A 26,619-nucleotide genomic window follows, 5' to 3' on the forward strand; every position below is an offset into this window, starting at 1 on the left:
ACAAATATAACGCACAATACTGAAGAAGATGTGCAAAAAATAGAGAGAGGAAGAAGAGAACACAGTATTGGGTCCCAAATACCCTGTGTAGGTCCCCCACCACGAATGGTGTATTTGCTTTATTAGAATGATGTAAATCTGAAAATAAAGACAAAATCTTGACCTGTACTTTTCATAGAGCACTTCCCCTTGGCTGTCCTGGCCCTTGGAGCACAACACCGATTGTGAATAATGAGATGCTCAAACTGATTTCAACGTTGGGTATTTATACCCCTTTCTTGCTTTGGTCGGCCAGCTCAACAGGGATTGACCTACTGGAAATCCTCACGACCAAGAAAAATAGCATTAAATGCCTTTTAATGTGGTCTTTTCACATTGGACAAGTGCTGTCCAGCCTGCGCTTATGATGGCTGCTATCCCAACCTACACATGGCTGTGGGGCAACCTCTTTTGCCTGGCCGCCTAGCTGGGCAAGGCCCTAGGATTTGTCGGTTGCCTAGCCAAGCCCCCTAGGGCTGGCCTACAACCTACCCAGCCCACTCTAGGGATGGTGAGGCCCTCCTGGCCCCTTAGGGTGACTCTAGGCTTGTCCCATGTCCACTGCAAGAACCTTAGGCTCTCTTTTGGGGTAGCCCTTGGGCTAGCCCCCTTTCTACATGCAACTTCTACAGATGCTTGGCATTCGGTTGCAAACCAAACACACAAGTCATCAGACATCATTCCAGAGGGAGACTCAAAGTACGGACTGGCACTGCAGGACAATGCACACCACCTCAGACGCGTAGAGTGGAACCCTAACTACTTGTCCCAGACTAGGCTCACATGGGACCAATTTTCCACTCTAGATCCTGCACCTTCTTGTTCAGATATGTCTATGTGGCACGGGATGCACATGACAAATACCATCTTACATGTGTGCATGCATGTGGACATAACATTTGGAAAAAAACACCAACAAACTGCACTGATCGTATATTGTGTTCCCCCCCCCCCCCCCCCCCCCCCTCTCTCTCTCTCTCTCTCTCTCTCTCTCTCTCACACACACACACACACACACGAATTGCCAAACACAGAAGGCCATAATAAAAGCTCACATGTTTTCAAAGGGATTCTTTTTCATGGTATGCTGTTGAGGGACAAACACAAAGCTACTTCCTTGCTTACTAGCTGTGAGTGATTGCACAGATTGATTAAAACCTTAAAATTGTATCACTTATATTTTTCGATGTCGAAATGTCTTTGGAAGGCCAACTGTAATACATCAACCATACAGTATTGTGGCATGAAATATGCAAACATTCCCTAAAGAAATAAATAGCAAATGAAATAATCTATGTAGCTATTCATCAATATATAATAGTAGTGAAAACTTGTGATGTGGCTCAAAGCACAAGATCTCCACTCCGTTCCATCACGTGCAAGGATAAGAATAGCCTACAAGGGGAAGATCTTCCACAACTGATTGTCTTTCTTATGCCAAGTATCAAGTATAATTGAGGAGCCATCCTCAACCCCACCACCATGGGAAAGGTTAAGGAGGGTATCACTTGCCATCCTTATAGTCTTGAAACCCTCGCCAAAATCCTGGCTCTCTGTCCAAAACAGATCATCGTCCTGCATGTCTGGATTGTAATCCACCAATTGTGCCTGCAAATAGGATCAAAACAGGAAGAAATAACCCCCAGTTATGTCTTTAAAGATGTGTAATACAACTCTCCCCTTTTCCCTTCCCCCTTGCTATTAGAGAGAGAGAGAGAGAGAGAGAGAGAGAGAGAGAGAGAGAATACTGTATGCTGACCTACAAGAACAGGGTGGTACAGTGTGTAAAATCCCGAAAACTGAGGCCCTGACAAAAGATGAACGATATGAGGTGTGCCGATATGCATGTTGCATAGCAAATGTTAGACCTTAGAGAATCTTGGCTATATATTCACGTTCACACTATAAGCAGTGTTCCTGTCCGCCTCAGTCAATCTTGGATAAATGTTCATGTCCACATCTTTGTACAGTGTGCTTGGCACACCTGCACATCTATGTGCAATGTAACAAGTATTGTCAGGCACAGATCAGACACCAGATTGGACAGCGTCAGGGCAGGGCGCCCAAAACAGGGCTGGTCAAAGCCTAGCATTAAATCTTAGCAATGAGAATAAACTTAGTTGTAAGCACAAGCATATCGTGTGGGGCCCAACCGGCACATATACTCAACTTGTAAATGTGGCCTTATTTAGACCTCCCCTAGTCCCCCATTCTCCAGCATCATTGTTGTTGAGGGACCACACACCCCTGACAGATTGCTGATTTTCCTGCCACTTCTCAAAATTGTTCTTTACTTGCCAGTTGGTTGCCTGATTAGAGTTAGCCCTTGAGTCACAAGAACTCTGTGGCAATAGCCCACGATCTTCACTGCTATCCATCACTCCATTAACCAGATGTTGCCCTTCCACACAGCTACAGTCATCGCTTCTGAAAAACTCAAGCCTCAATGAGACCAAGGCTTGGACACTCCCGCTGGCCATGATTCCCAATATCAGAAGGATGATAAGCAGGATAACTGCTTTGTGCACCATTCCCATTGTTGTGAGATGCTCAGAAAGTCGTTCCAGTCAACAAGAGAGACACCCCTCAAGAACGCCCATTCTCCAAAGAGATGCTCAGAGATGGTTGCCCTTCCACACAGCTACAGTCGTCCCTTCTGAAAAACTCAAGCCTCAATGAGATCAAGACTTGGACACTCCTGCTGGTCCTGATTCCCAATATCAGAGGGATGAAATGTAACACGCGGAAGCTCTGGGGGTCTTCTTTCAGCCCTAAACACTACTGGAAAACATGCTGATGCAAAATGCAGACATGAAGAGAGAGTAGAGAGAGAGTAGAGAGAGAGGAATGCTGGAAATTCAGTATATATCATATAGTACAAAAAGGTACTCTTCTACAGCCCTAGGCTGCCTTGCATAAAAGGTGGTAAACACCAAAATCTATCCTACTCTAAGGACCCAACTCATAGGGAGTTGAATGGTTACAATGAGGAGCCTTCATCCCTATTTATAGGCCTTCATAAAGACTTGGCCAACTGGCCGACTAGTCCACAGTTCATTAAATCCCTTTAACGCTTGTCTGACTGGTCTAGCTCATACTCCATGTAGCGCCTGCAGCCGACAGCCTCCTGCAGTACAGCCGCCACCTCTGATCAGGTACAGTCCACAGACCATCTGCAGCCGACTGTCCTCCTTTGCATCTAATGCAGCTGATAGGACATCCTTCCATGTCTTCCATCTATCTCCAAGTCCATACTGCCAATAGTACTCTGTGCTTCATCTTCTGGTTCATATCATTCTTTTTCTAGCTGCGCTCTTCTGGATGAGCATCTGAGAATGTCCATGGCATTTTATGCACATGACATAAACTTGATGACAGGATCCCAACCTATTCTTGGATGACTGTCATCATCTCACTCAAATCCCTGAGTCCCTCTGTCATCCATCCATCCCTGGCAACCCTTTTCTCTGAAAACCCGGCCCGGTCTCCAAAACCACTCTATCTCTAAATAAGATCTATGCATCTGTTCCCTCCAATCCCCAATCCATTCCTGCCCTGACTCTGAACACTGTCTTGGTCTTCATTCCTGAGAAATGAGTCTGGCACTCTCACATCACCCCCTGGAGGATAATCCTCCCTTGGGACCGTTGCCCGAGAACCTATCTGGCTCACAGGACTGCCATCCCCTCTGGCTTTGTAGAACACCACCAACAAACCTCCTGGGAGCTCTTCCCGATTCTGTGTTCCTTGCCTTGGGCTTCGTATCCGTGTACTTTCCTATACCTTGATGCAAAACGCAGACATGAAGAGAGAGTAAAGAGAGAGATATGCTGGAAATTCAGTATATATCATATAGTACAAAAAGGTACTCTTCTACAGCCCTAGGCTGCCTCATACAAAAGGTGATAAACACCCAAAATCTGGTCCTAATGCTGGACCCTAGGGACCCAACTCATAAAGAGTTGAATGCCTAGAACAATGAGCACACTTGCTATTTATATGCTTCCTGGACACTTGGCATACTGGCCGACTGCTGGTCGGCCAGTCTACAATGCATTGAATGCTTTAAACGCTGCCCAACTGGACTTCTTCACTCATCATGATGCACCTGCAGCCCGCCAAGTCCTCTGGTTCAGCCGACCACCTCTGTAAGCAGTTGACAGCAGTCTTGTGCAGCCGACAGTCTTCCTTTCTTCTAACGCAGCTGACGGGACATCCTCTCCAAGCTTTGCTCCAAGTCCTCACTCTCCACTTCTGTATCTTGTGCTCCAAGTCCTAGCTCTAATGGTCTTTTTTCTAGGCCCCTTCTGGATTAGCCCTGAGAATGTACATGAGCATGTCATGCACATGACATCCCCTTCTGCTAAACTTGATGACGGGAATCCAGCCTGTTCTTGGATGACTGTCATCATCCCAATCTTTTCCCGAAGTCCCTTTGTCATCCATCCATCCCTGGCAACCCTTTTCTTTGAAAACCCGGCCCGGTCTCCAAAACCACTCTATCTCTGAATAAGATCTATGCACCGGTTCCCTCCAGTCCCCAATCCATTCGTGCCCTGACTCTGAACATTGTCTTGGTCTTCATTCCTGAGAAATGAGTCTCGCACTCTCACATCACCCCTTGGAGGATAATCCTCCCTTGGGACCGTTGCCCGAGAACCTATCTGGCTCACAAGACTACCATCCCCTCTAGCACCACCAACAAACCTCCTGGGAGCTCTTCCCGATTCCGTGTTCATTGCCTTGGGCTTCGTATCCGTGCACTTTCCTGTACCTTGGACCTGCCATCATATGGGACTGATTCAGTGTTTAGCTTTCCTGAGCCTGATACTCTGATACCAATGTAACACGCGGAAGCTCTGGGGGTCTTCTTTCAGCCCTAAACACTACTCGAAAACATGCTAATGCAAAACGCAGACATGAAGAGAGAGTAGAGAGAGAGAGAGGAATGCTAGAAATTCAGTATATATCATATAGTACAAAAAGGTACTCTTCTACAGCCCTAGGCTGCCTTGCATAAAAGGTGGTAAACACCAAAATCTGTCCTAATCTAAGGACCCAACTCATAGGGAGTTGAATGATTACAATCAGGAGCCTTCATCCCTATTTATAGGCCTTCATAAAGACTTGGCCAATTGGCCGACTGCTGGTCGGCCAGTCCACAATTCATTAAATCCCTTTACGCTTGTCCGACTGGTCTAGCTCATACTCCATGTAGTGCCTGCAGCCGACAGCCTCCTGCAGTACATCCGCCACCTCTAATCAGGTACAGCCGACAGACCATCTGCAGCCGACTGTCCTCCTTTGCATCTAACGCAGCTGACAGGACATCCTTCCATGTCTTCCATCTGTCACGGCCACCCAATGGTCCACCCGTGCTTTCTTATCATGTATGTACATTGGACTGGTGTCCATGGCAGTTGTATATGCCGGGGATTGATGCCACTCATGTGTTACTGTGGACTCGGCTTTCCGTTGGGACTTGTGCCGCCGTGTACATGCCCGGAAATGCTTGGTGGATTGGTGTTCCATTGGGTCTGGTACCTCGTGTACTTGCCTGGAGCACGTCTATTTTGGTAGTCTCAGGGATTGTCCATACCAATGCTGCATTGCATAGCATCTTTATGTGCTTGCTTGCAATTTCCGAGTAAGGGAACGCCCGCCCGCGAACCGTGCGTGTGAAACTGTCTGCTGACATGGTTATGTGTCATGTGACAAGTGGTAAGTATTGGTCATAAACCTAGCCTTAGGAGTTAGCACTAATTTATAAGTGAGTGTGTACACACTTCATTAAGTTTTGGGCGACTTATAAATTATGACCAGCTCGGTGTTCACACACACTGATGTCCCGAGGTGGACATAACCCAATGTCCACCGCCCAGACCTTATCCCCTTTGTACAAAGGGAGTAACTAGCCATGTGTCCACTCTAGCTTGCTCCACAAAGCACCTGCCTGCCACCTACACTGGACAACTCACCACCTCTCTCCTCCTCTCTAGAGATTGGCGCCTCCTTCATGAGGACTGTTGGGCTGCATTTTCTGCACATTCTCCTTCCCAACTCCATTTCCAAGCTTGCTAAGGTGATTTTCAAGCTTCCAAGAGTGATTCCGGATTCTAATCACTCTCCTAAACACTCCCAATGACTGAAATTCAGCAAAACAACTCTCTTTATTGCTGTGAATTCTGGTCTTTTTGCTAAAAATCCTAATTTCAGCCCTCATTTCTCAAGTTGAACCATAGGGGAAGCTTTCCCAAGGTTCCCTTCATCCTCTTGAAGACTTTTGTCGCGAAGAATTGCGACAAATCGAAGATCTCTTCACTCCAAGGACTTCCATCGCGAAGACTTCCGCTGTCATCGACTCTACTTGCAATTGGTAAGCTTAAATGCTTAAATATGGAAGCAAGTAGCAGGAGGGAGGAACCAGATTACAAGATCACATACCCTGTGTGGTGTTCTCTTGTCCTACGTGCTCTCTTGCAGATTGTCGCTACCATGTGTTGGTGGAACAATACAGAGCAGATGGTAGGGAACATGGGCACTTGAGAGGGTAGTGTGGATTGCAAGTCTACAACGACAACCACTTGTTTGCAATACTGTATTCATATGCATTGGTATGGAAATCTGGTCAGAAATGCCCATGACACTATGTACTTGATTCTCCCAAGATCAATATACTTTATTTGAGGGAGGGGTCGGCCGTTCTCGCTCATTGTGTGTCTCTTGTCAATTCAACAATTTACTTCTTGTATTTGAGCAAGTGTCCATCAAATCTTAGTGTATTTAAGTGTATTGATTAGCATTGTGTTCAACCAAGTTACATTGGTATCAGAGCATACGGTTCTCTTTCACTTCTATCGTGAGAGACAATCACCATGAACACTAGCTATCTCTACACTTAGAACATTATGGACAACCATACAATGAACGTTGCTAACACAAGAGGCAGGGACAATGAAATGCATGCTTCCAATGCTTTACAGGATGAGCAAACTCATATGATGCACAATAGGAACATGAATATGTGGGACAGCCGTCCCGTGGCAAAGAGAAGATGCAAGAAGAAGAGTCCATAGTCTTGAGGGCTGAACTTACTCGTATGCGACTCTTCTCCATGCACAACAAGAAGAATTGAATCTCTACTGCCGCGAGGATCCATTGGTACATGACCGTTTGAAGGCCAAGTGTCAACATGCACTTTGCACTCAGTGCATGGTGACAAACTGGCTCATCATCAGATGTGCAACAGTTGTACAGTTTTAGAACCCAATAGGATGATATTCGTTGTACGCCGTGACCCCATTGTACATCCTCAGTCCAGGATAAGTCAGGCACGAGCTACGTAGGTCATTCCTCAGCCTTAGCGGGTCAGTCAGTCAGTCAAGTCCCTTAACCCACTTGGAGAGAATCATTCATGCATGTAGAGTCAGTAGAAGCCTTAGGGTTTGCACATCCTCAGTCCAGGATAAGTCAGGCACGAGCTACGTAGGTCATTCCTCAGCCTTAGCGGGTCAGTCAGTCAGTCAAGTCCCTTAACCCACTTGGAGAGAATCATTCATGCATGTAGAGTCAGTAGAAGCCTTAGGGTTTGCATCAGAAAGCACTTTGCATCCTGCATAATATGCATGCATATGCCTGTGCATCATTTAGAACATCCCAGAAGTCTTAGGGAATTTACTAGGATTTATCTAGTATTTTTTTCATATTTTATTGTCATTTATAAATATAAACTTTATTAAATAACCAGCCAACTTGACCAACCTCCAGTTAGTATAAATAGGCTTGCATAGGGCTTAGTTTATCATTCAGTCTTCAGTGTGCTAAGAGCTTTCCTCCTCAGCCCTAGGAGTTCCCTTGCCTTCAGCACTAGACTAGTCTCTGTGAACCAGTCACCTGCAGCCAGCCTGCGTTTTCTATCCAGCAGCAGCCGTACACCTGCGTTTTCTGTCCAGCAGCAGCCGTACACCTGTGTTTTCTGTCCAGTAGCAGCTGCACAACCAGCGTTTCTGTCCAGCAGCAACACACCTGCGTTTTCAGCTAGGGAAGTTGCTCTATGTCCACATCACTCCGTGCATGGATTTGGGCATCGCAATCACTTCTCTCGGTGCGTCAAAGTTGGGTCCCGGCGAAGATAGTGCAAAATCGCCATAACAGAGTTTCGGATCCGAAATGAGTCCGAATCGCATCTGAACACAACAAGAAAGATCCGGGCTGCTTGCCACACATTTGTCCATGCATGATTCGAATTTCATGCCTCTTCGGCGCCGTTTGGGCCACTGTTGGAAATTTCCGCCATTTCAGATGGAACAATAAAGGAGAGAGGACGAGGCCCGAAGTGTCTCCCTCTAGAATGATGTCACTGGTTCTGTGTATCTGGTATCGTACCGGATGCCAGATCACTAAGTAGATAGTGGTTAGGACAAGGGGCCAGCCCATAGGGCTACCCCGGATCTTAGTGTGGGCATGGGAATGGTGTAGAACCACCCCCATGAGGACCAGGAAGGCCCAGGCTGAACCCACCAGCCATGGAGGGGCTGTAGGACAGCCCTAGGGCAAAGATAAGGCTATTTCCAGGAGCTTACAGCCTTTATATGGCTGTAGGGCATGTATGGGGCAGCCCATACAGGCTGCCCAGCCCTGGGATTGTGGACAAAAGATGTGCCCAGACCTTCAGAAGCAGGCGCCTGATGTCCAGCAAGCCAAGAAGAGATGCACAAAATTTATGGGATTTTTTCCAGCATTTAATGGGATTTTTCAGCATTTAATGCTGAATTCCCAGTCGTGGGACAATTCTGGGCTGGCCGATTGCTCCTGAGGAGAAGTATAAATAGTGGAGGCCATAATCCCAATGATTCATCTCATTTTTCACCAAGTGCTCAAGCAAACCAAGGGGCCAAGACAGCCAAGGGCTTGCTAACGCAAAGGGGTGAAGGATTCAGGTCAAGGGCAGGGTATTCCCAGCCAAGAAAAGGTCCAAGATTGCTGTATTTTCTTTCAGTTTTCTCATCATTCTAATAAAGCAAATACACCATCCGTGGTGGGGGCCCTACAGAGGGTAATTGGGACCCAATACTGTGTCCTCTCCATCTCTCCCTCTCTCTCTCTCAAGTTTGTGCGTTAATTTCCATCGCGAAAAGAGTGCTGAATTCTGAGTTTTGAAGTTACCGATCTTTCTCCGAAGCTTCTGCATATTACAGTGGTATCAAAGCCTACTTCAAGGACAAAGATTCAGCAAAGAAAACCAGAAAATTTTTCTCGTTCGTGTGGTTGGTTTTTAGACACCGGTGGACTACCCCTTTCGGAGTGACTCCTGTCCCTCGAAGGACGGTTGGTTTTTAGCCTCCGGAAGCCTTCGGAAGTCTCCCACACAGATAGTGGATGGTCAGATTGCGTTCCGGAAAGGAATTGCATTTTCCTGCTATGGCGAGCTTCAGCGAGGAGAGAGACCCAGAACCATGGGACCAGAGTGCACCAGGCAGCCCAGCTAGGGCACCTAGCTTGAGTGTCATAGACATGTTCCAGCAGATGATGCGAGCACTCGCAAAACAGACAGCCAAGTTGGATGAGCAGAAGGTGCGGATCTTGGCTTTGGAGGAGCGTACCCGCTCTCCAGCGTTGCGTTTTCCATCTCCTCCTCCCTCTCCTTCCATATCCCAGATACCAGATCCTCGTCACAGGGACCCTCTCGCGAGGTCACAGCCGTAGCCAAGCTCCTTGCTTGAGTTACAGATGCGTGCATTGGAGATCCGACAACGAGAAGACGATGCCATGCAACGCCTGGAACACGAGCGTTACCTCAGAGCTTTGGACGCCAGATTGACACCGGCGGTGGCGCCCTCGAATCATTTTCCCGAGAAAATGAATTTCAGTAAGTATAATGGTAAACTCGATCCCACAACTCTTTATTCATGGTTAAGCTTACTTGCCGCAGTGAGGAAAACAGATACTGACAGAGTGATCTTAGCCAGTTGGTACTTGGAAGGTGAGGCCATTCCTTGGTGGACTCAGCGGGCTCATGCCCACACTAGAGCAGGTATGGCAGCTTATGTGTGGGACGAGTTCGTCCGCGACCTTAAGCAACGGTTTCTACCGCCCCACTACCTTGAGCGACTCGAAGACGAGTTCAGGGGAGCGCGTCAGAACGCGCAACCAGTCCTTTAGTTTGCCAATAAAATTTCGACCTTATGTCTGCAATTAGGCTTATCTGATACGGACAAGAAAGGGCAGTTTTTGTATGGCCTGGACACGCAAATCCAATGGGAGGTGCGTATGTTTAGGCCAGCCACCTTTGAGGACGCACTCTCGCTTGCGCAGAGTGCAGAAATGAAACAACACAATGGTGGCAAGCTCAAGACTTCCCAGCCGGCTTCTCCCAGGGCTAAAGCCGCGGGGGGCAAAAGCCAGAACCAGACAGGGTCTTTCCCCGGGAGCCTCTGGCTCCAAGAACTCGAACAATGCGTCTAAGCTTACTCCAGACCAGAAAGTGGAGGCCGGCAAGACAGGTGGCAAGTTGAGTGCTGAGGAGCTTTCTCAGTACAAGGAGGAGGGTAAATGTTTCTTTTGTCATACAAAAGGACATACTTCTCGGGAATGTCCGAAGAAGCCTCCAAAGGCCGCCGCCGCCTCCACAGCTTTCGTGGTGAGCTCAGCTCCCACACAGACCCTAGCGGCTAACCCTAGTTCTTCAAACCCCGGTGCTTTAGTTGGAGCAATTATTAGCCGGGAGCTCGAACATAAGCAGAAGGGCGCCCATGCCCAGGAGTATGAGCGCAACGAATTGCTCAAGTCCTTTGGCTACATAGGTGGCCAGAGAGTCGTTGTCTTGTTTGACAGTGGCAGCACGGAGGATGTGGTCACGGAACAGGCCGCTAGGCGTGCCCGTTTCGAGCTGACTTCGGTGGACAAACAGGTTGAGGGTTTTAGCACAGGTATGACAACGAGCGTCAAGTATGAAGCTCTAGGTGCTAAGTTAGTGATTCAGGGCATAGAGTTTGTGCGTGACTTTATGGTTGCCCCTCTTGTAGGAGCAGACATAATTTTGGGTATCCAGTGGTTTCACAAGTTTCTTCCTGATGTCAAGTGGGACAAGCACACGTTCCAGATCAATCGGAATGTGTCAAACACCCCGGTGACCATTAAGTGTGAGCCAAGTATTCCGAACTTTCCGCTCATAAGCCACTTGCAGGCTAAGCGAGCAGTCAGGAAAGACGCACAGTGTGCGATGATTTACATCCATACAGCCCAGACGGTGGCCAGTGCTTCCGAGAAGTACTCGGTTCTCCATGAAAAGTTCCAGAAGATTTTTCTTCGGGACAGCCTCCCTCCCCAGCTCCCCCCGTCCAGACCGGAGGATCATAGGATTGACCTCCTCCCAGGCTCAGAACCCCCGAGCAAGTTTCCGTATCGCCTTTCTAAGGCAATGGAATCGGAGTTGGACCGCCAACTCCAAGAATTGTTGCAAGCTGGCTTCATCTGCCCCAGCGTGTCGCCATTTGCAGCACCGATCTTGTTTGTCAAGAAGAAAGATGGGTCTTCCCGGTTGTGTGTCGATTATCGTGCACTCAACAAGCTAACTATCAAGAGCAGATTCCCGATGCCTCAAATTGACTATATTCTCGAAAGGCTGAATGGAGCAAAGGTGTTCTCAAAACTGGATTTAAAGAGTGGGTACCACCAGGTACGGATTGTAGAGGGGGACATCCCCAAGACAGCCTTCCGTACAGAACGGGCCCACTATGAGTTTGTGGTCATGCCATTTGGTTTGACGAGCGCCCCAGCTACATTTAACCGCATGATGATGCGTGTTTTCCGGGAGTTGATTGGAAAGTGTGTGTTCATATTTATGGACGACATACTCATATTTTCAGCTACAGTTGAGCAGCATGACATTGATGTGGAGAAAGTCCTTAAGTTGCTGAAAAGCAACGAGCTCTACGTCAATGAAAAGAAGTCAGTATTTTATCTGTTCCCTACAGAGGGTAATTGGGACCCAATACTGTGTCCTCTCCATCTCTCCCTCTCTCTCTATTTTCTGCACTTCGACGAACAGTTGTTACGCTTTAATTGGAAGGACAAGGTAGGAGAATTGAAGGAAGAGGAAGAAACACTAGACACCCAACGCACCCGAAGCCCACGAACCCACAAACAACCCACTTCCGCACACAGCACCGTACCCACACAAAAACACTAACATGTCAAAGATGGCAGCGGAAATGAAATGATCATACACAGCAGCGACAAAGTGAGAGAGAGAGAGAGACAATGAAAACGCCAACATTGCTTGATGAAGATGATCCATACAAGAGAGAGACCTCGAGTGGATGCTCCTTCAGTAAGGCTCTGCTTCAATAACTGACTCAGCTCACTGAATGAAAATGAGACTAGAGGCCACTATTTATACTCACTTATTGCCTGGGTAGGGCACTCTCCTCTGTTGGGGTGTGACATGATCTTAGGAATTCAGTGGTTGTCAGTATGAGCCTATTCCCAATTGGGGGCACGACACTTTTACTATTTGTAAAGGTTTTCCTGAGCCTGTCATGATTCGTGGGGATAGAAGCATTCTTGGCATCCCATTGATTTCGCATCTCTAGGCCAGACGAGCTATCCGCAAGGGAGCAGAAGGAGCACTCCTTTATGTTCGTGCTCATACAGCCCCTCCCTCATTAGTAGCATCCGTTACATCTTCAGTCCCTCAGTTAGCAGACGACCTATCCAGACACCAGGACATTATGCTTAGGGACGATCTCCCGCCCAATCTCCCACCCTCTCGCCTTGAGGACCATCACATTGATTTGGTCCCTGGATCAGATCCTCCTGGCAGGTTTCCCTATCGTCTTTCCAAGACTTTAGAGGGCGAGTTAGAAAAGCAGTTATCTGAGCTTCTCCAAGCCGGATTCATTCGGCCTTCTTCCTCCCCATTTGCTGCACCTATCCTGTTTGTCCAAAAGAAGGACAAGTCTGCACGCCTTTGTGTAGACTACAGGGCATTAAACAAACTCACTATCAAGAATAAGTTTCCTATGCCCAGGATAGGGTACATTTTGAAGCATTTACAGCATTCTAACATAGCTTAGAAAAGTCCACCATCTTCTTTTCTCAGCCTTAGGTGTGCAGCCCTTCCTCATGCCCTTGGGAAGAGTGCATAGGCTCGAGATAAGGTCATCGAGGTGTTTCTACAGTCGTGTACAGTTCAGCCAATCTCCGATCCTCTGAGATCTAGCGTTTGGCTTATCTACAGTCCACAGTCACTCTCTCCAAAAAAATAAAGCAAATACTATCTTGTTATCGGGATAGGGGGCCCTTCAGTGGGTAATTCAGGACCCAATCTGGTGTACAATTCTCATATATCTCTCTCTTATCTCTTTAAAGTTTGAAGTATTAAAGTGGATTGCTAAACTCACGAAACTCAGGATACAGAAGACGGTGTGAGCATTTGTGTGACAGGATCTTCCAATACAAAGACTTCCGCTGCATATCACACCAAGAAAGCTCAATCTTATATGGATCATGCAATGGCAATGATTGCTCAAGAGTTGCACATGCAACCGAGGGATGCAGCACATGCATACTTGGCTCGTACCGAGGATGCCTGTGCAGAAAAGGCAACCATCCCACATGTCTTGGAATCCCCACAGGTGCCCGAACAAGAACTTATGTCTAAGAGGATGAATCTCCATGCTATGGGAGAGGAACAATCAGTGACCTCACGCCATGCAGGAATACCTCATGTAGCCCGTGAAGGATACAATGTTTATGGCAGTGGTCAAAATGTATGTCAAATGCCATTGCCGGCTGAAAATGTGCATGCACAACACATGCATCATGGGCTGCAATTTTCTGTTGGTGCAGGTATTCCGCGTATCTCTCATGCCACTCATGCCTTCAAGTGTGCTCGTAAGGGAGAAGCTATGGCTAAAAATATATCAATGCATGTTAAGGGGCCAGCCATGTCTCATGCTTACAAGGCACATGTATCTATGCCTTATGCATCACCTTTTGGTCCTAAAATGATGCCAGTCACAGGGCTGTCCCAATGGACAAACATGGGGGAAAGCATGTTGAGATGCAGGCACATGCATCAAAGTCTCGTGACTTCAAAGCCGGAGACAAATCTGTGAAGTTTGACACATATCATGGGGAATATGATGCATCAAAGGCACTTGCTTTTATTGCCCAGTTTGATATTGCTTTCAGTGATGAGGATTTCACTCAGAAATCCATGATCCGGCATGTAAGCATGTTTATGAAAGGCACTGCTGCCCATTGGTGGCTCACGGAGAAGCTCTCACCGAATCCTGTTAGATCATGGGAAGAGTTCAAGGAGAGGTTTTATGCTCAATTCTTACCTCCCAATGCATTGAATGAGATAACAATGAAGTGGGATTGGGTGAAGCAAAATGAGGGGGCATCGGTAAATGCATATGTACAAAAGTTTTGGAAAGTGCTTTTGGAGGTGTCTCCATTTATGCATGTCACCGAGGTGGAAAGGAAGAGAAGGTTTCAATCAAGATTGCAACCCGTGTACAAAGCAGGACTACAAATGTATCCTCGTCATACCTTACACCAACTAATCGCCGCCGCCACCGCCACCGAGCAATTGGAACTCAAATTGAGTCGATCCAATAAGGCTAAACTCTCATTTCAAGGCGAAGAGAGGGCTGTCCAAAACCTGCAAAATGATGGACAGCCACCTAAAGAGAACCAAAACCAAGATAAAAATGGTCCAAAGGTTGAAAATAACACTACCAAGAAGCGTCCCTTCAAACTGAGAGACTATGGTCTCACTCCGGAGCAGAAAAGGCAATATATGAGTGAGGGGAAATGCTTTACTTGTGGTAGCACCGAGCATATTGCAAAGGCATGCCCAAACAAGAAGAAGAGTGATAATGCAAATGTATCAAAGCCTAATGTGCATATGGTTCCGGATGTGCAGGGCAACACTTCACATGATAGCAAAGACAAGGTTGTATGTACAGCTTAGGGACAGCTCAAGGATCAGCCCGCTTTGTTCATGTTTGATGATTGTGCATCTGAAAATTTCATATCCACACAGATGGCAACTGCTTTTGGTATTGAAGCGGAGGACATGGGTCCTCAAATTGAAGCAGGGGCTGCCTTTGTTGGTAGAGAAGTGCAAGTCATGCCTATTTTTGGCAAGTTGCGCATACACATTCAAGGCTAAATGGATCATGAGGATTTTCTTGTGGCGCCTTTGAATGGCTGTGATGTATTGCTTGGAAAGCCTTGGCATACACGTATTGATCCATGCAAGGCTTACAAGACCAACAGGATCACCTTCATGCATAAAGGCCGAGAGCATGTAATTGATGTTGGTGAAGAGGGTGATACCATTCCCCTTATATCTCATGTACAAATTAAGAAAGTAATGAAAAAGAGTGTTTTTGCGTACTTGATTTTTGTACGAGATCATGTTGAGGAAAATAATGTACATGTAAACACTCTTAGTAATGATAGGCTGAAATTTTTGCAAGAGCACAATGATTGTTTTGCTGATGAGTTACCAAATGAGTTGCCACCCGTATGACCGGAAGATCATCGCATTGATCTTGTGCCGGGTAGCTCACCTAATAGGCCAGCCTATCGTGTAAGTGCATCTCAAAAAGAGGAGATCATGAAGTAGGTGAATGAGCTTCTTAAGAAGGATTTGGTTCAGCCAAGCTCTTCCCCATATTGTTCACCCGTCCTCTTGGTTCAAAAGAAGGATGGATCCTTTCGTATGTGTGTGGATTATAGAGCTTTGAATAAGCTTACCATCAAGAATCGGTTTCCAATTCCACGCGTAGACGACATCCTTGACAAGTTGGATGAATCGGCATGCTTTAGCCGAATTGATCTCAAGAGTGGATATCATCAAGTGCGTGTAATGCCTGAGGATGTACACAAAACTGCTTTCAGGACAACATTTGGGCTTTATGGGTATCTTGTTATGCATTTTGGTCTTACAAATGCCCCGGCTACATTCGATAGAATGATGGATCGCATATTCCGTGGGTACGGGAAATTTACAGGTGTCTTCTTTGATGACATCCTGGTCTTCTCGAAGACCGAAGAAGAGCATAGAGCTCATTTGGCCATTGTTTTTTGAAGAACTCCATAAGCATAAACTCTTCATAAATGCAAAGAAGAGAGTTTTTCTTGTCAGAGATACATTATCTTGGGCATATTGTGTCCAAAGATGGAGTGCGGATGGATCCTGCAAAGATTGATGTAATTCGGAATTGGCCCGAATTGAGTTCGGTGCATAAGATCCGTAGTTTTCTTGGATTATGCTCTTACTACCGCAGGTTTATTCGGCACTTTGCATGGATTGCTTCTCCTTTGCATGATTTGACAAAGAAGAAGGCCGTGTTCAAATGGACTAATGTAGAGAGGGATGCATTCCTCAAATTGAAAGATGCAACTACTCATGGTCCAATGTTGATCATTCCGGATTTGCAAAAGCCTTTTTGTGTGGAATGTGATGCATCTAGAAATTGCATAGGAGCTGTCCTTAATCAAGAGGGACATGCCGTGGCTGAGAGCCGTAGATTGCATGATGCAGAGCTATCTCTTGGCATTTATGAGAAAGAGCTCTTGGCTGTAATTCATGCACTTACTATATGGAAACATTACCTTCTTGGGACTGATTTCACTGTGAAGACAGATCACCAGAGTTTGAGGTATTTTCTTGCCCAAACTAAGTTGTCAAAGAAGCCGAGTTCATAACATACGCGTTTGCTTGTGGAAGCAAACGTTTGCAAACGTTTGTACCATACACGTATGAAACACAAGTTTCATACGTGACTTTTTTTTTTCCCCTTTTTTTGTGTTTTGTAAGGTTTGAAAGCGTCGAGTCCCAACTTTAATGTTTTTTTAATCAAAATACCGTATGCCTCACGGTTTTGGAAATTCGAAGAGTGCCGCCTGGAAGTTCGAGTGCGCCTGCAAGCTGTCGCCGAGTCCCGACTCCCGACTACACTTCGAAGTTCGAAACTTTCAAGTTTCAACGTTAGCAACCGGCGGCCAGCCTACATCGTAGTACGTACACTGTAGGCGGCCAACCTACAGGACCCAGGTATTTCTGTTTCTGTAGAGTCTAGACTCTAGACTGTACTTGCCCAATGCCTACAACTTACAAGTATTCAATGCTTTTCGAAACCCTAACCCTTAGGACCCTCTTTTTGGAAAGATGCCAAGATGATTGTCAAGATATGTGCACCCAAAGGTGAGGAGGTTATAAGAATAATCTTAGGACCCTCTTTTGGGAAAGATGCCAAGATGATTGTCAAGATATGTGCACCCATCTTGAAGATTCTTCGATTAGCAGATCGAGAAGGAGCAACCATGGGGCTGATTTATGAGCTAACAGACTGCATGGTGGAGAAGATACAAAACATGCAAGACATTGATACAACCAAGCTTGCAGATGTTCAAAATCTGTGTGTTCATAGATGGAACATGATGCATTCTCCTTTACATGCTATAGGTTTTGTTTTGCATCCCATTTGAAGAGGGAAGGGTCAAGAGTCTGACAATCAAGTGCATGATGGATGGATGACGGTCATAGAGCGATATACTGGATATGATACAGAAATACAGGGTATCTTGATTGATGAGTTGGATGTGTATAAATCAGAGGGGGGCTCTTTCTCTCGTGCCCTTGCAAAAGAGGAGAAGAGAATGCACCAAGCAGTCAAATGGTGGGAGACATTTGGTGCAAGTACTCCCAAATTGCAGCAGCTTGCTATTCGTGTGCTTTCTCAAGGGAGTTGTGCCTCTCCATGTGAGAAATTGGAGCACTTTCTCTCTCATTCATACTAAGAGAAGAAACAGGTTGAAGCCCTCCAATACAGAAATGTTGGTCTATATACATACTAATCTACGACTCATCACAAAAATTAAGGCTCGAGGGTTTGAGAAGATGGAGATCACCTTGGACATGATCAACAAGGAAAAAGATGATGAAAGGTTGATTTCTTTGCAGGAGATGCAAGAGCCGGATGACATTGGGACAACCACAACCACAAATGTTGGAGGCATTGAGGAAAATGTGGATGATGAGTCAGATGATGATGATGAGGATTCTTCTTCTTCCTCTCATGAGGATGAAGAGGAAGAAGTAGAAGGGGATGAGAATACAGCAGAATAAACTTGTGCTTTGATTTATCTAGTTTGCACTATTTAGCCTTGAGGCTTGACCCTTGGGTAAGCAATGAGCCTTTATGTAACTTGTAAGTGTTGTAACTTTGGAAGTTTTTATAATAGAACTTGGAGAGCTTGAGTTTACAATGTATATTTGTATCTATTTGTCTAAATCTCGTCCTTTCTATGAGGTATTATATGGGTCACGTATGTTACTCGGCCCAGGCCTGAAACATACTCGAAACATTCTTACATACCCGAATGCGTATGCGTTTGCTAAACGTATGTTATGAATTATGCAAAGAAGTATATGAGGATAGCCAATTTCCTCTCTATGTTTCATTTTCAGATCTTGCACACCCCGGGAAAGAAGAATGTAGTGGCCGCTGCATTGTCACGAAAGCCGTATGTAGCAGCTACCTCGGTTGCCTCTCATGGGGACTTGTCTACCATGCATGATTTGTATCATAAGGATGCTGATTTTGCCACTATTTGGGCTGATTTGATGGCTGGTCATGCACATGCCTCATATGTGATCAAAGAGGGTTATCTCATGAAAGATAATTGCCTATGTGTGATGTCTGACATGAGGCAAAAGGTTTTGGATGAGTGCCATGCTCCTCCATATGCTGGTCATAGAGGCATAATGCCTACTACGCACATGATTGACCGGTATTTCTTTTGGCCAGGTATGCGGAAGGACATAGAGGCACATGTACGTGCATGTATCACCTGTTAAAAGGTGAAATTTGATAGGCAAAAGACACCAGGTTTGCTTCAGCCATTGCCTATTCCCACGCAGCCATGGAAAAGTATTACAAAGGATTTCATTATGGACTTGCCACGGACCCAACAGGGTAATGATGCAATTTGGACAATTGTGGACAGGTTTAGCAAGCAAGCTCATTTCTTGCCGGTCAAAAAGACCATCAAAGCTGAGCATATGGTTAAAATATATCTTGCACAAGTGTTCAAACATCATGGAATGCCGAAGTCCATTGTGGGGGATAGAGATCCCAGGACTACAAGTCTCTTTTGGGGGGCCTTATTTGATAATATGGGCACCAAATTGGACTTCTCATCAGCTTATCACCCTCAAACGGATGGGCAAAGTGAGGCTACAAATTCAGCCGTGTTGGATCTCTTGAAATGTTGTGGGGCGGATCAGAAGTCTTCTTGGGAGAAGTACTTAACGCTTGTGGAATTTGCACACAACAACACAGTGCATGCATCTACGGGAAAGGCCCCGTTTGAAATTGTTTATGGTAAGGTGGTTTTGCCACCCATCCTTCGCACAAAGGATGAGATATTTGCAGCTGATGAGTATGTAAGAGACTTGGATATTGCTTTGCTCAGGTGCGGATAGCCATTGCAAGGTCACAAGACAAGCATAAAAGGGATGCCGACAAGCATAGAAGGCAATTGGATGTTAAGAGAGAATGATTGGGTATTGCTGAAATTTGACAAAGCAAGACTTGTAAAGAGGCCTGGCAAAGAGGGTGCATATCCTAAGCTTGCAACCAAGTACTATGGACCTTTTCGAGTGATCGAGAAGATCAATGAAGTGGCTTTCAGATTGGCATTACCTAGTCATTGGCACATACACAATGCTTTTCATGTGAGTCTCCTTCGCAAGTATGTAAGGTCGGAGCCCAGTGAAACGGTCATTGAGGATCCACCAAAAGTGGATGAGCTTGAGGATATCTTGCAGCCAGAGAAGATTGTGTATCACAAGGAACGCAAGCTTGCTGCAAGCAAAGTTGTGGGACATTACCTTGTGAAGTTTAAGAACTATCTTCCCATTGATGCTAAATGGGTAGATGAAGAGTTCTTCAGAGATTGCCCGCATGTGCTTCAGACATATTTGGACGCTTTTCAGTTGCGGACAACTGTTTAGAAGCCGCGAGGGGGGGGGGGGGGGGGGGGATGTCACCATTTGGCCACCCAATTGGTCCACCCGTGCTTTCTTATCATGTATGTACATTGGACTGGTGTCCATGGCAGTTGTATATGCCGGGGATTGATGCCACTCATGTGTTACTGTGGACTTGGCTTTCCGTTGGGACTTGTGTCTCCGTGTACATGCCCGGGAATGCTTGGTGGATTGGTGTTCCATTGGATCTGGTACCTCGTATACTTGCCTGGAGCACGTCTATTTTGGTATAGTCTCATGAACGGGATTGTTCATACCAATGTTGCATTGCATAGCATCTTTATGTGCTTGCTTGCAATTGAAATTACATGCTGTTTTCATGCTTGCTTGACCAATGTGTAGTTCCGGGTAAGGGGACGCCTGCCTGCGAACCGTGCGTGTAAAACTATCTGCTGACATGGTTATGTGGCATGTGACAGGTGGTAAGTATTGGTCATAAACCTAGCCTTAGGAGTTAGCACTAATTTATAAGTGAGTGTGTACACACTTCATTAAGTTTTGGGCGACCAAAACTCACTTATAAAATATGACCAGCCCGGTGTTCACACACACTGATGTTCCGAGGTGGACATAACCCAATGTCCACAGCGCCCAAACCTTATCCCCTTTGTACAAAGGGAGTAACCAGCCATGTGTCCACTCTAGCTTGCTCCACAAAGCACCTGCTTGCCGGACAACTCACCACCTCTCTCCTTCTCCTCTCTCTAGAGATTGGCGCCTCCTTCATGAGGGCTGTTGGGCTGCATTTTCTGCACATTCTCCTTCCCAACTCCATTTCCAAGCTTGCAAAGGTGATTTTCAAGCTTCCAAGAGTGATTCTGGATGCTAATCACTCTCTTACACACTCCCAATGACTGAAATTCAGCAAAACAGCTCTCTTTACTACTGTAATTTCTGGTCTTTTTGCTGAAAACCCTAATTTCAGCCCTCCTTTCTCAAGCTAAACCATAGGGGAAGCTTACCCAAGGTTCCCTTTATCCTCTTGAAGACTTTTGTCGCGAAGAATTGCGACAAATCGAAGATCTCTTCACTCCAAGGACTTCCATCGCGAAGACTTCCGCTGTCATCAACTCTACTTGCAATTAGTAAGCTTTAATGCTTAAATATGGAAGCAAGTAGCACGAGGAAGGAACCGGATTATTGTTGGAAGGTTGGCGATTTCGAGCGTGTGATCTATGGCTAGAAGGTGCCTTGGATTATCCCATAAGTGGAAGCATGGGAAGTTGAAGAGCAATATATAAGGCTAGAGTGGCACCTTGTCATAATCATCTCCTCCGGCCGGTGTTTTGGGAGGCATCTCACCGGGAGATGGGAGCCCGGTGGAGGGATGCAGCACTGCCCGTTGGGAGTGTTTGTGGAGCTCGATGGTGATGCGTCTCCTATGTACGTTAGTCTTCCGCTACGCATTCTCACATGGTATCAGAGCCCGGGCGTGTGTGGTCCTGGGCAGCTCTGGCGTGTGTGGTCCTCGGCGACCCCCTCGCGCCTCGATGGCTTGCGGAGCTCGAATCGAGGGAGGGTGTTGGAAGGTTGGCGATTTCGAGCGTGTGATCTATGGCTAGAAGGTGCCTTGGATTATCCCATAAGTGGAAGCATGGCAGGTTGAAGAGCCATATATAAGGCTAGAGTGGCACCTTGTCATAATCATCTCCTCTGGCCGGTGTTTTGGGAGGCAGCTCATCGGGAGATGGGAGCCCGGTGGAGGGATGCTACAGTGCCCGTTGGGGGTGTTTGTGGAGCTCGATGGTGATGCGTCTCCTACGTGCGTTAGTCTTCCGCTGCGCATTCTGACAATTACAAGATCACATACCCTGTGTAGTGTTCTCTTGTCCTACGTGCTCTCTTGCAGATTGTTGCTACCATGTGTTGGTGGAACAATAGAGAGCAGATGGTAGGGAACATGGGCACTTGAGAGGGTAGTGTGAATTGCAAGTCTACAACGACAACCACTTGTTTGCAATACTGTATTCATATGCATTGGTATGGAAATCTAGTCAGAAATGCCCAACTTGATTCTCCCAAGATCAATATACTTTATTTGAGGGAGGGGTCAGCTGTTCTGGCTCATTGTGTGTCTCTTGTCAATTCACCAATTTACTTCTTGTATTTGAGCAAGTGTCCATCAAATCTTAGTGTATTTAAGTGTATTGATTAGCATTGTGTTTAACCAAGTTACACCATCTATCTCCAAGTCCATACTGCCAATAGTACTCTATGCTTCATCTTCTGGTTCATATCATTCTTTTTCTGGCTGCACTCTTCTGGATGAGCATCTGAGAATGTTCATGGCATTTTATGCACATGACATGAAAAGCAAGATAACTACTTTGTGCACCATTCCCATTGTCGTGAGACGCTCAGAAAGTCGTTCCAGTCAACAAGAGAGACACCCCTCAAGAACACCCAGCCTCCAAAGAGATGCTCAGAGATGGTTGCCTTTCCACACAGCCCTTCTGAAAAACTCACGCCTCAATGAGATCAAGACTTGGACACTCCCACTGGCCCTGATTCCCAATATCAACAGAATAACACCATTCCCATTGTTGTGAGATGATCAGAAAGTCGTTCCAGCCAACACGAGAGACACCCCTCAAGAACGGCAATCCCATTCTCCAAAGAGATGCTCAGAGAGTCATTTCTGTAACATGACTATGGAAGCTAGACTAGGATTAATGCTAATTAAGATGATTAAGAGATGTTAATCACATGATAAACTGTAATCATTTATGTTTACATGATTGTGAAAGCTAGACTAGGATTAACAATAATTAAGCTGATTAAGAGATGCTAAACACATGATGTCAATTATGCATAGACAAGGCAAGATAGACCTAATCTATTGTATATTGCCAAAATACAATGAAGAGATATAGATCCAAACTCAAACCTGTACTGCATGCATGCACACTGCAAATTGCTAACATGCATAACCTAACTGCTGATATGTTATCCTCCTCTCATGTGCATCACGCATGTGAGTGCCATGTGGACATGTTTCCTACTTGCAGCTGCCTTCTAGGCAAAATGTAGCCTGTTTATGGCTGTTTTGGCAGCCCAATAGGTGCTCAGAGATGCCTAGGACATGCACCAATAGTTGGAACACAACTTGGGCACAATTGCCCTTGCACACATACAAGGTGAAAAAACTGTCTGTTATAGTCTTCAGCCCTTAACACAAGCAACATCTGGAGATCATCCTAAAGCTGTGAATCATTAAGTTATATATGCATCAATAGATACATACATATAATGAGGATCTCATAAGTTCATCATTCTAAATACTCATGTTTTGCAATAGATAGGTATACATAACGAGGATCTCATAAGTTCATCATCGTAAATACTCATGTTTTGCAATATACCTGTCACTAGTTGGGCATTCTCTATGCTTCCGGACCTATGGATGGGCTCCATAGTGTGGACATGACACCTCGTAGCAAGGGACTTCCGTCTACGCCAAGGGTCATGTGGACTGGCGCCTCATTGTAGGGGACTGATGTCTACACCAAAGGGCCAGTAGGCTAGATATGAGAGGCTGGGGATTTTGGTCCGCGGCCATATCGAGATTACAATATTCCGGTTGACCTGGGAATGCAATGTCTACGCCCGGAATGACCGTCTACTACAAGCTAAATGAAAGGGAGATTGTCCATGTGAGTGCCATGTGGACATGCTTCCTACTTGCAACCGCCTTCCAGCCAAAGTGTGGCAGAGTATGGCCTGTTTGGGGCTGTGGAAGCCCAATAGGTGCGTGAAGGTGCCCATGACATGCATAAATAATTGGGACACAACTGGGGCACAATATGAACACGAGAATGACCTTTTGGGGACAACCTTTTGGGGTCATAAAAGAGCTGGTCGACTTGAAACCGACCAGCATCATGACACCCTATAAAAGGGTAGTTAAGAGTTCATCTCATATCATTAGCCCTTGCAAACATATAGGGTGAATACAACTTCTTGTTGCAGTCTTTAGTCCTTAATGCAACATCTAGAGATCATCTCAAAGCTGTGAATAAATAAGCTATCTATGCATCAATAGTAGATAGGTATGCATTGAGAGAACTCATCCAAAATCCAAGTTCATCATTGTAAATACTCATGTTTTGCAATACACAGTAGATTAGATCTCTCTCTCCTTGTCTTCTATGCATTTGCAAGATAAGTTGATTGGTGTTAATCTCTCGTGTGGTTAGCTTCAATCTATGTTTCAGTCTTCTCACTCATGTGACATCTCCACTTGGGCAAGAGGTAAACACTCATGACAGCTGCAAACTGCTGATGAGATGCCCAGTTTGCTGCCTGGAGATCTGGCATTGCAAACCCAGGTCTTTTCCAGCTATATGCATCCTGATGGCTGGTCAGCTGGCTGATTGCTGGTCGGCCAGTTGGACAACCCCACAACTACATACAATGCATCGTATGGTGTCATGGCTGGTTCATGGGAACCTGGTTTGCACACATTTCAGCCGCTGAGACTCTGCCCAGGCTGGCCATACTTGCCCCAAACCCTGCCTTTGAGGTGACTGCAGCTGTAGGCTATGTCCATGTGCATCCTACTCAAGGTACCCACATGACAATTTCAGCTGTACAGCTGAGAATAGAAGAACATAAGTAGCTTAAGGAAGCGGCCAAGAATAGCAAGCTGAACTAGCAGATTTAAAGAGTTGCTGCACCAAAAAATGCTCAATTTGTAACGACCGCACAAGGTAGCTGCTCGTGGGTCTTGCCATGCATGTTAAAACACAATTTTACCTCCCACCATTATAAGTCCCTCTCATATATATGCTTGGTCCATCAACTTATAACCTAGACAATGAGATTTCATGCTTACCTCTTGCATTTTACCCTTTGCATGTTTGAGGACCTTTTTGCAAGCCTTATTGATGAGCATAAAAGCAGGATGCCCAAAACTATCTCGCACACGAATGCCATACTTGTCATCTCTGATCCATTGCTGAAGACGACAAATTTAGCATGAGAATTGGGTCAAGAATCTGCTACTGGTTCAAAATCTTCTATTGTGCATTAACTTACAAGAATTCAATACCTGAGACTCGTTCTCTGAATCTGCTTGAACCATCATCAGTCTATTGCCTTTTACTGCTAGATTGTAGTTCCTATTAGCTTTACAAAAAAACCTCACTAGTTGGCCTTTTGGAAGCTCGACATCCGATGGCTTGTGTGCTGGGACAGAATGCAGTTCTGGGGCAGAGGGTCTGTGTTCTTGGAAAGATGGGACATGTGGAACAGGGTTATGTCGGGCATAATCCAATGGGGGGATGGCATGTGCATGTTCTGGTGGGGGACGGGCAGGGAAGGGATACTCTTGAAGAGGATATGGAACGCTCTGGGGAGGGGGGTATGGAACAGGAGGGTAAAGGGGTTGATTATAAGGTTGAGGTGGGTAAGGGGATGGATAAGGAGGTGGATACACTGGAGGGATGTTGGCAGGAGGAGGGTATGGGTTCTCAAAAGGGGGGTATGGGATAGATACAGGTGGGTAATGGAAGGAAGTCGACTGGTGGTCAGGGGGATGATGCTGTGCATGATGATGATGATGATGATCATAATCGGGATGGTTGTGGTGATGATGATCATAGTTACGATGATGGCTTTGATGCTCTTCCGTCATGCTGTGCTGGTGTTGGAGATGGTGAGGATACTCTTCTGGATGGCCATGGTGGGAATTTTCAGGGTTGTCATAGCCATAAGGATACATCTTTGAGACGAGGCTACAGATCAAACAAGTAGCAGCTTGAGGTATCAGGATAGGGAGATGAAGCTAAGCACACCTGCGACATAAAAATTGCATACTAACCAGGATACGAATTCCCCCCCACGACACGAGGAACTGTCGAAGCTAGCTCCGGATCGCGATGAAAACTTCGCTTGATGCAACGCTAAGTTTATTTTTGGCGTCGCTAGCCCGTCGGAATACATTTATAAGACACGCACGAGGAAAGTGTGTAAACATCCTTTCCCATGGAGCTATTTGATGTAAGGTGAGAAGGCTAAGGTCTAGTAATCCACGTGGTGATTGCACACATCATATGCAAGACTCAACTAGAATGCACTCGTAGTGAAGACGCGTTTTTTTTTCAACTGGCCTGTGGCACCGATTTTTTCACTCCCCGTAGGCGCCTGCGCATAGACGCTTAATCATCCACGCGTGGGCGATGCCACCAAGGAAGCACCGAGGGGGGTTTTGAACCCAAGACCTCTTGGTCCTAGGCAAACTCCTTCACCACTTGAGCTATCACCTCATTGGCAGTGAAGATGCATTTTTATGTCAAAATGGAGAAAGATTACACTGAAAAGAATTAAGAATGCATTAGTATTAGAATGTTTGGGCAGTTATGTCGTGGACTCTCGTGAGACAATACTAAGGATATGCATAAATTTGAAAGCATAGTCAATGAAATTGCAAGTTTTTTTCTCATCAATCTATATTCACAGAGCACTACTAGGTTCATTAATCATTCTCAATGTTACTATGTAGA

The 26,619-nt window shown here is 46.0% G+C and overlaps 1 protein-coding gene across 1 annotated transcript; it reads right to left on the reverse strand.

The window, feature by feature from the left end:
* Positions 1–1,190: 1,190 nt before the first annotated feature.
* Positions 1,191–26,075, reverse strand: LOC147608738 (uncharacterized). The gene is made up of 4 exons (XM_086788301.1): positions 25,938–26,075; positions 25,167–25,851; positions 24,951–25,073; positions 1,191–1,647 (listed from the first exon to the last, which is right to left on the reverse strand). Exons 1-4 carry the CDS (start codon positions 26,057–26,059, stop codon positions 1,435–1,437), a joined length of 1,143 nt encoding a protein of 380 aa, XP_086644427.1. The 5' UTR covers positions 26,060–26,075; the 3' UTR covers positions 1,191–1,434.
* Positions 26,076–26,619: the final 544 nt, after the last annotated feature.

The sequence above is a fragment of the Cibotium barometz genome, chromosome 52, assembly GCF_041138505.1.
Source record: "Cibotium barometz isolate CiBa-2024 chromosome 52, ASM4113850v1, whole genome shotgun sequence".
Classification (NCBI taxonomy): domain Eukaryota; kingdom Viridiplantae; phylum Streptophyta; class Polypodiopsida; order Cyatheales; family Cibotiaceae; genus Cibotium; species Cibotium barometz.

Coding starts and splice junctions, on each gene's coding strand:
- LOC147608738 (XM_086788301.1), bottom strand. CDS start 26,059: ATGTATTCCGACGGGCTAGCGACGCCAAAAATAAACTTAGCGTTGCAT. Junction 25,852..25,937: donor GGGGGGGAATTCGTATCCTG/GTTAGTATGCAA, acceptor TTTGATCTGTAG/CCTCGTCTCAAAGATGTATC. Junction 25,074..25,166: donor ATTCAGAGAACGAGTCTCAG/GTATTGAATTCT, acceptor TGTCGTCTTCAG/CAATGGATCAGAGATGACAA.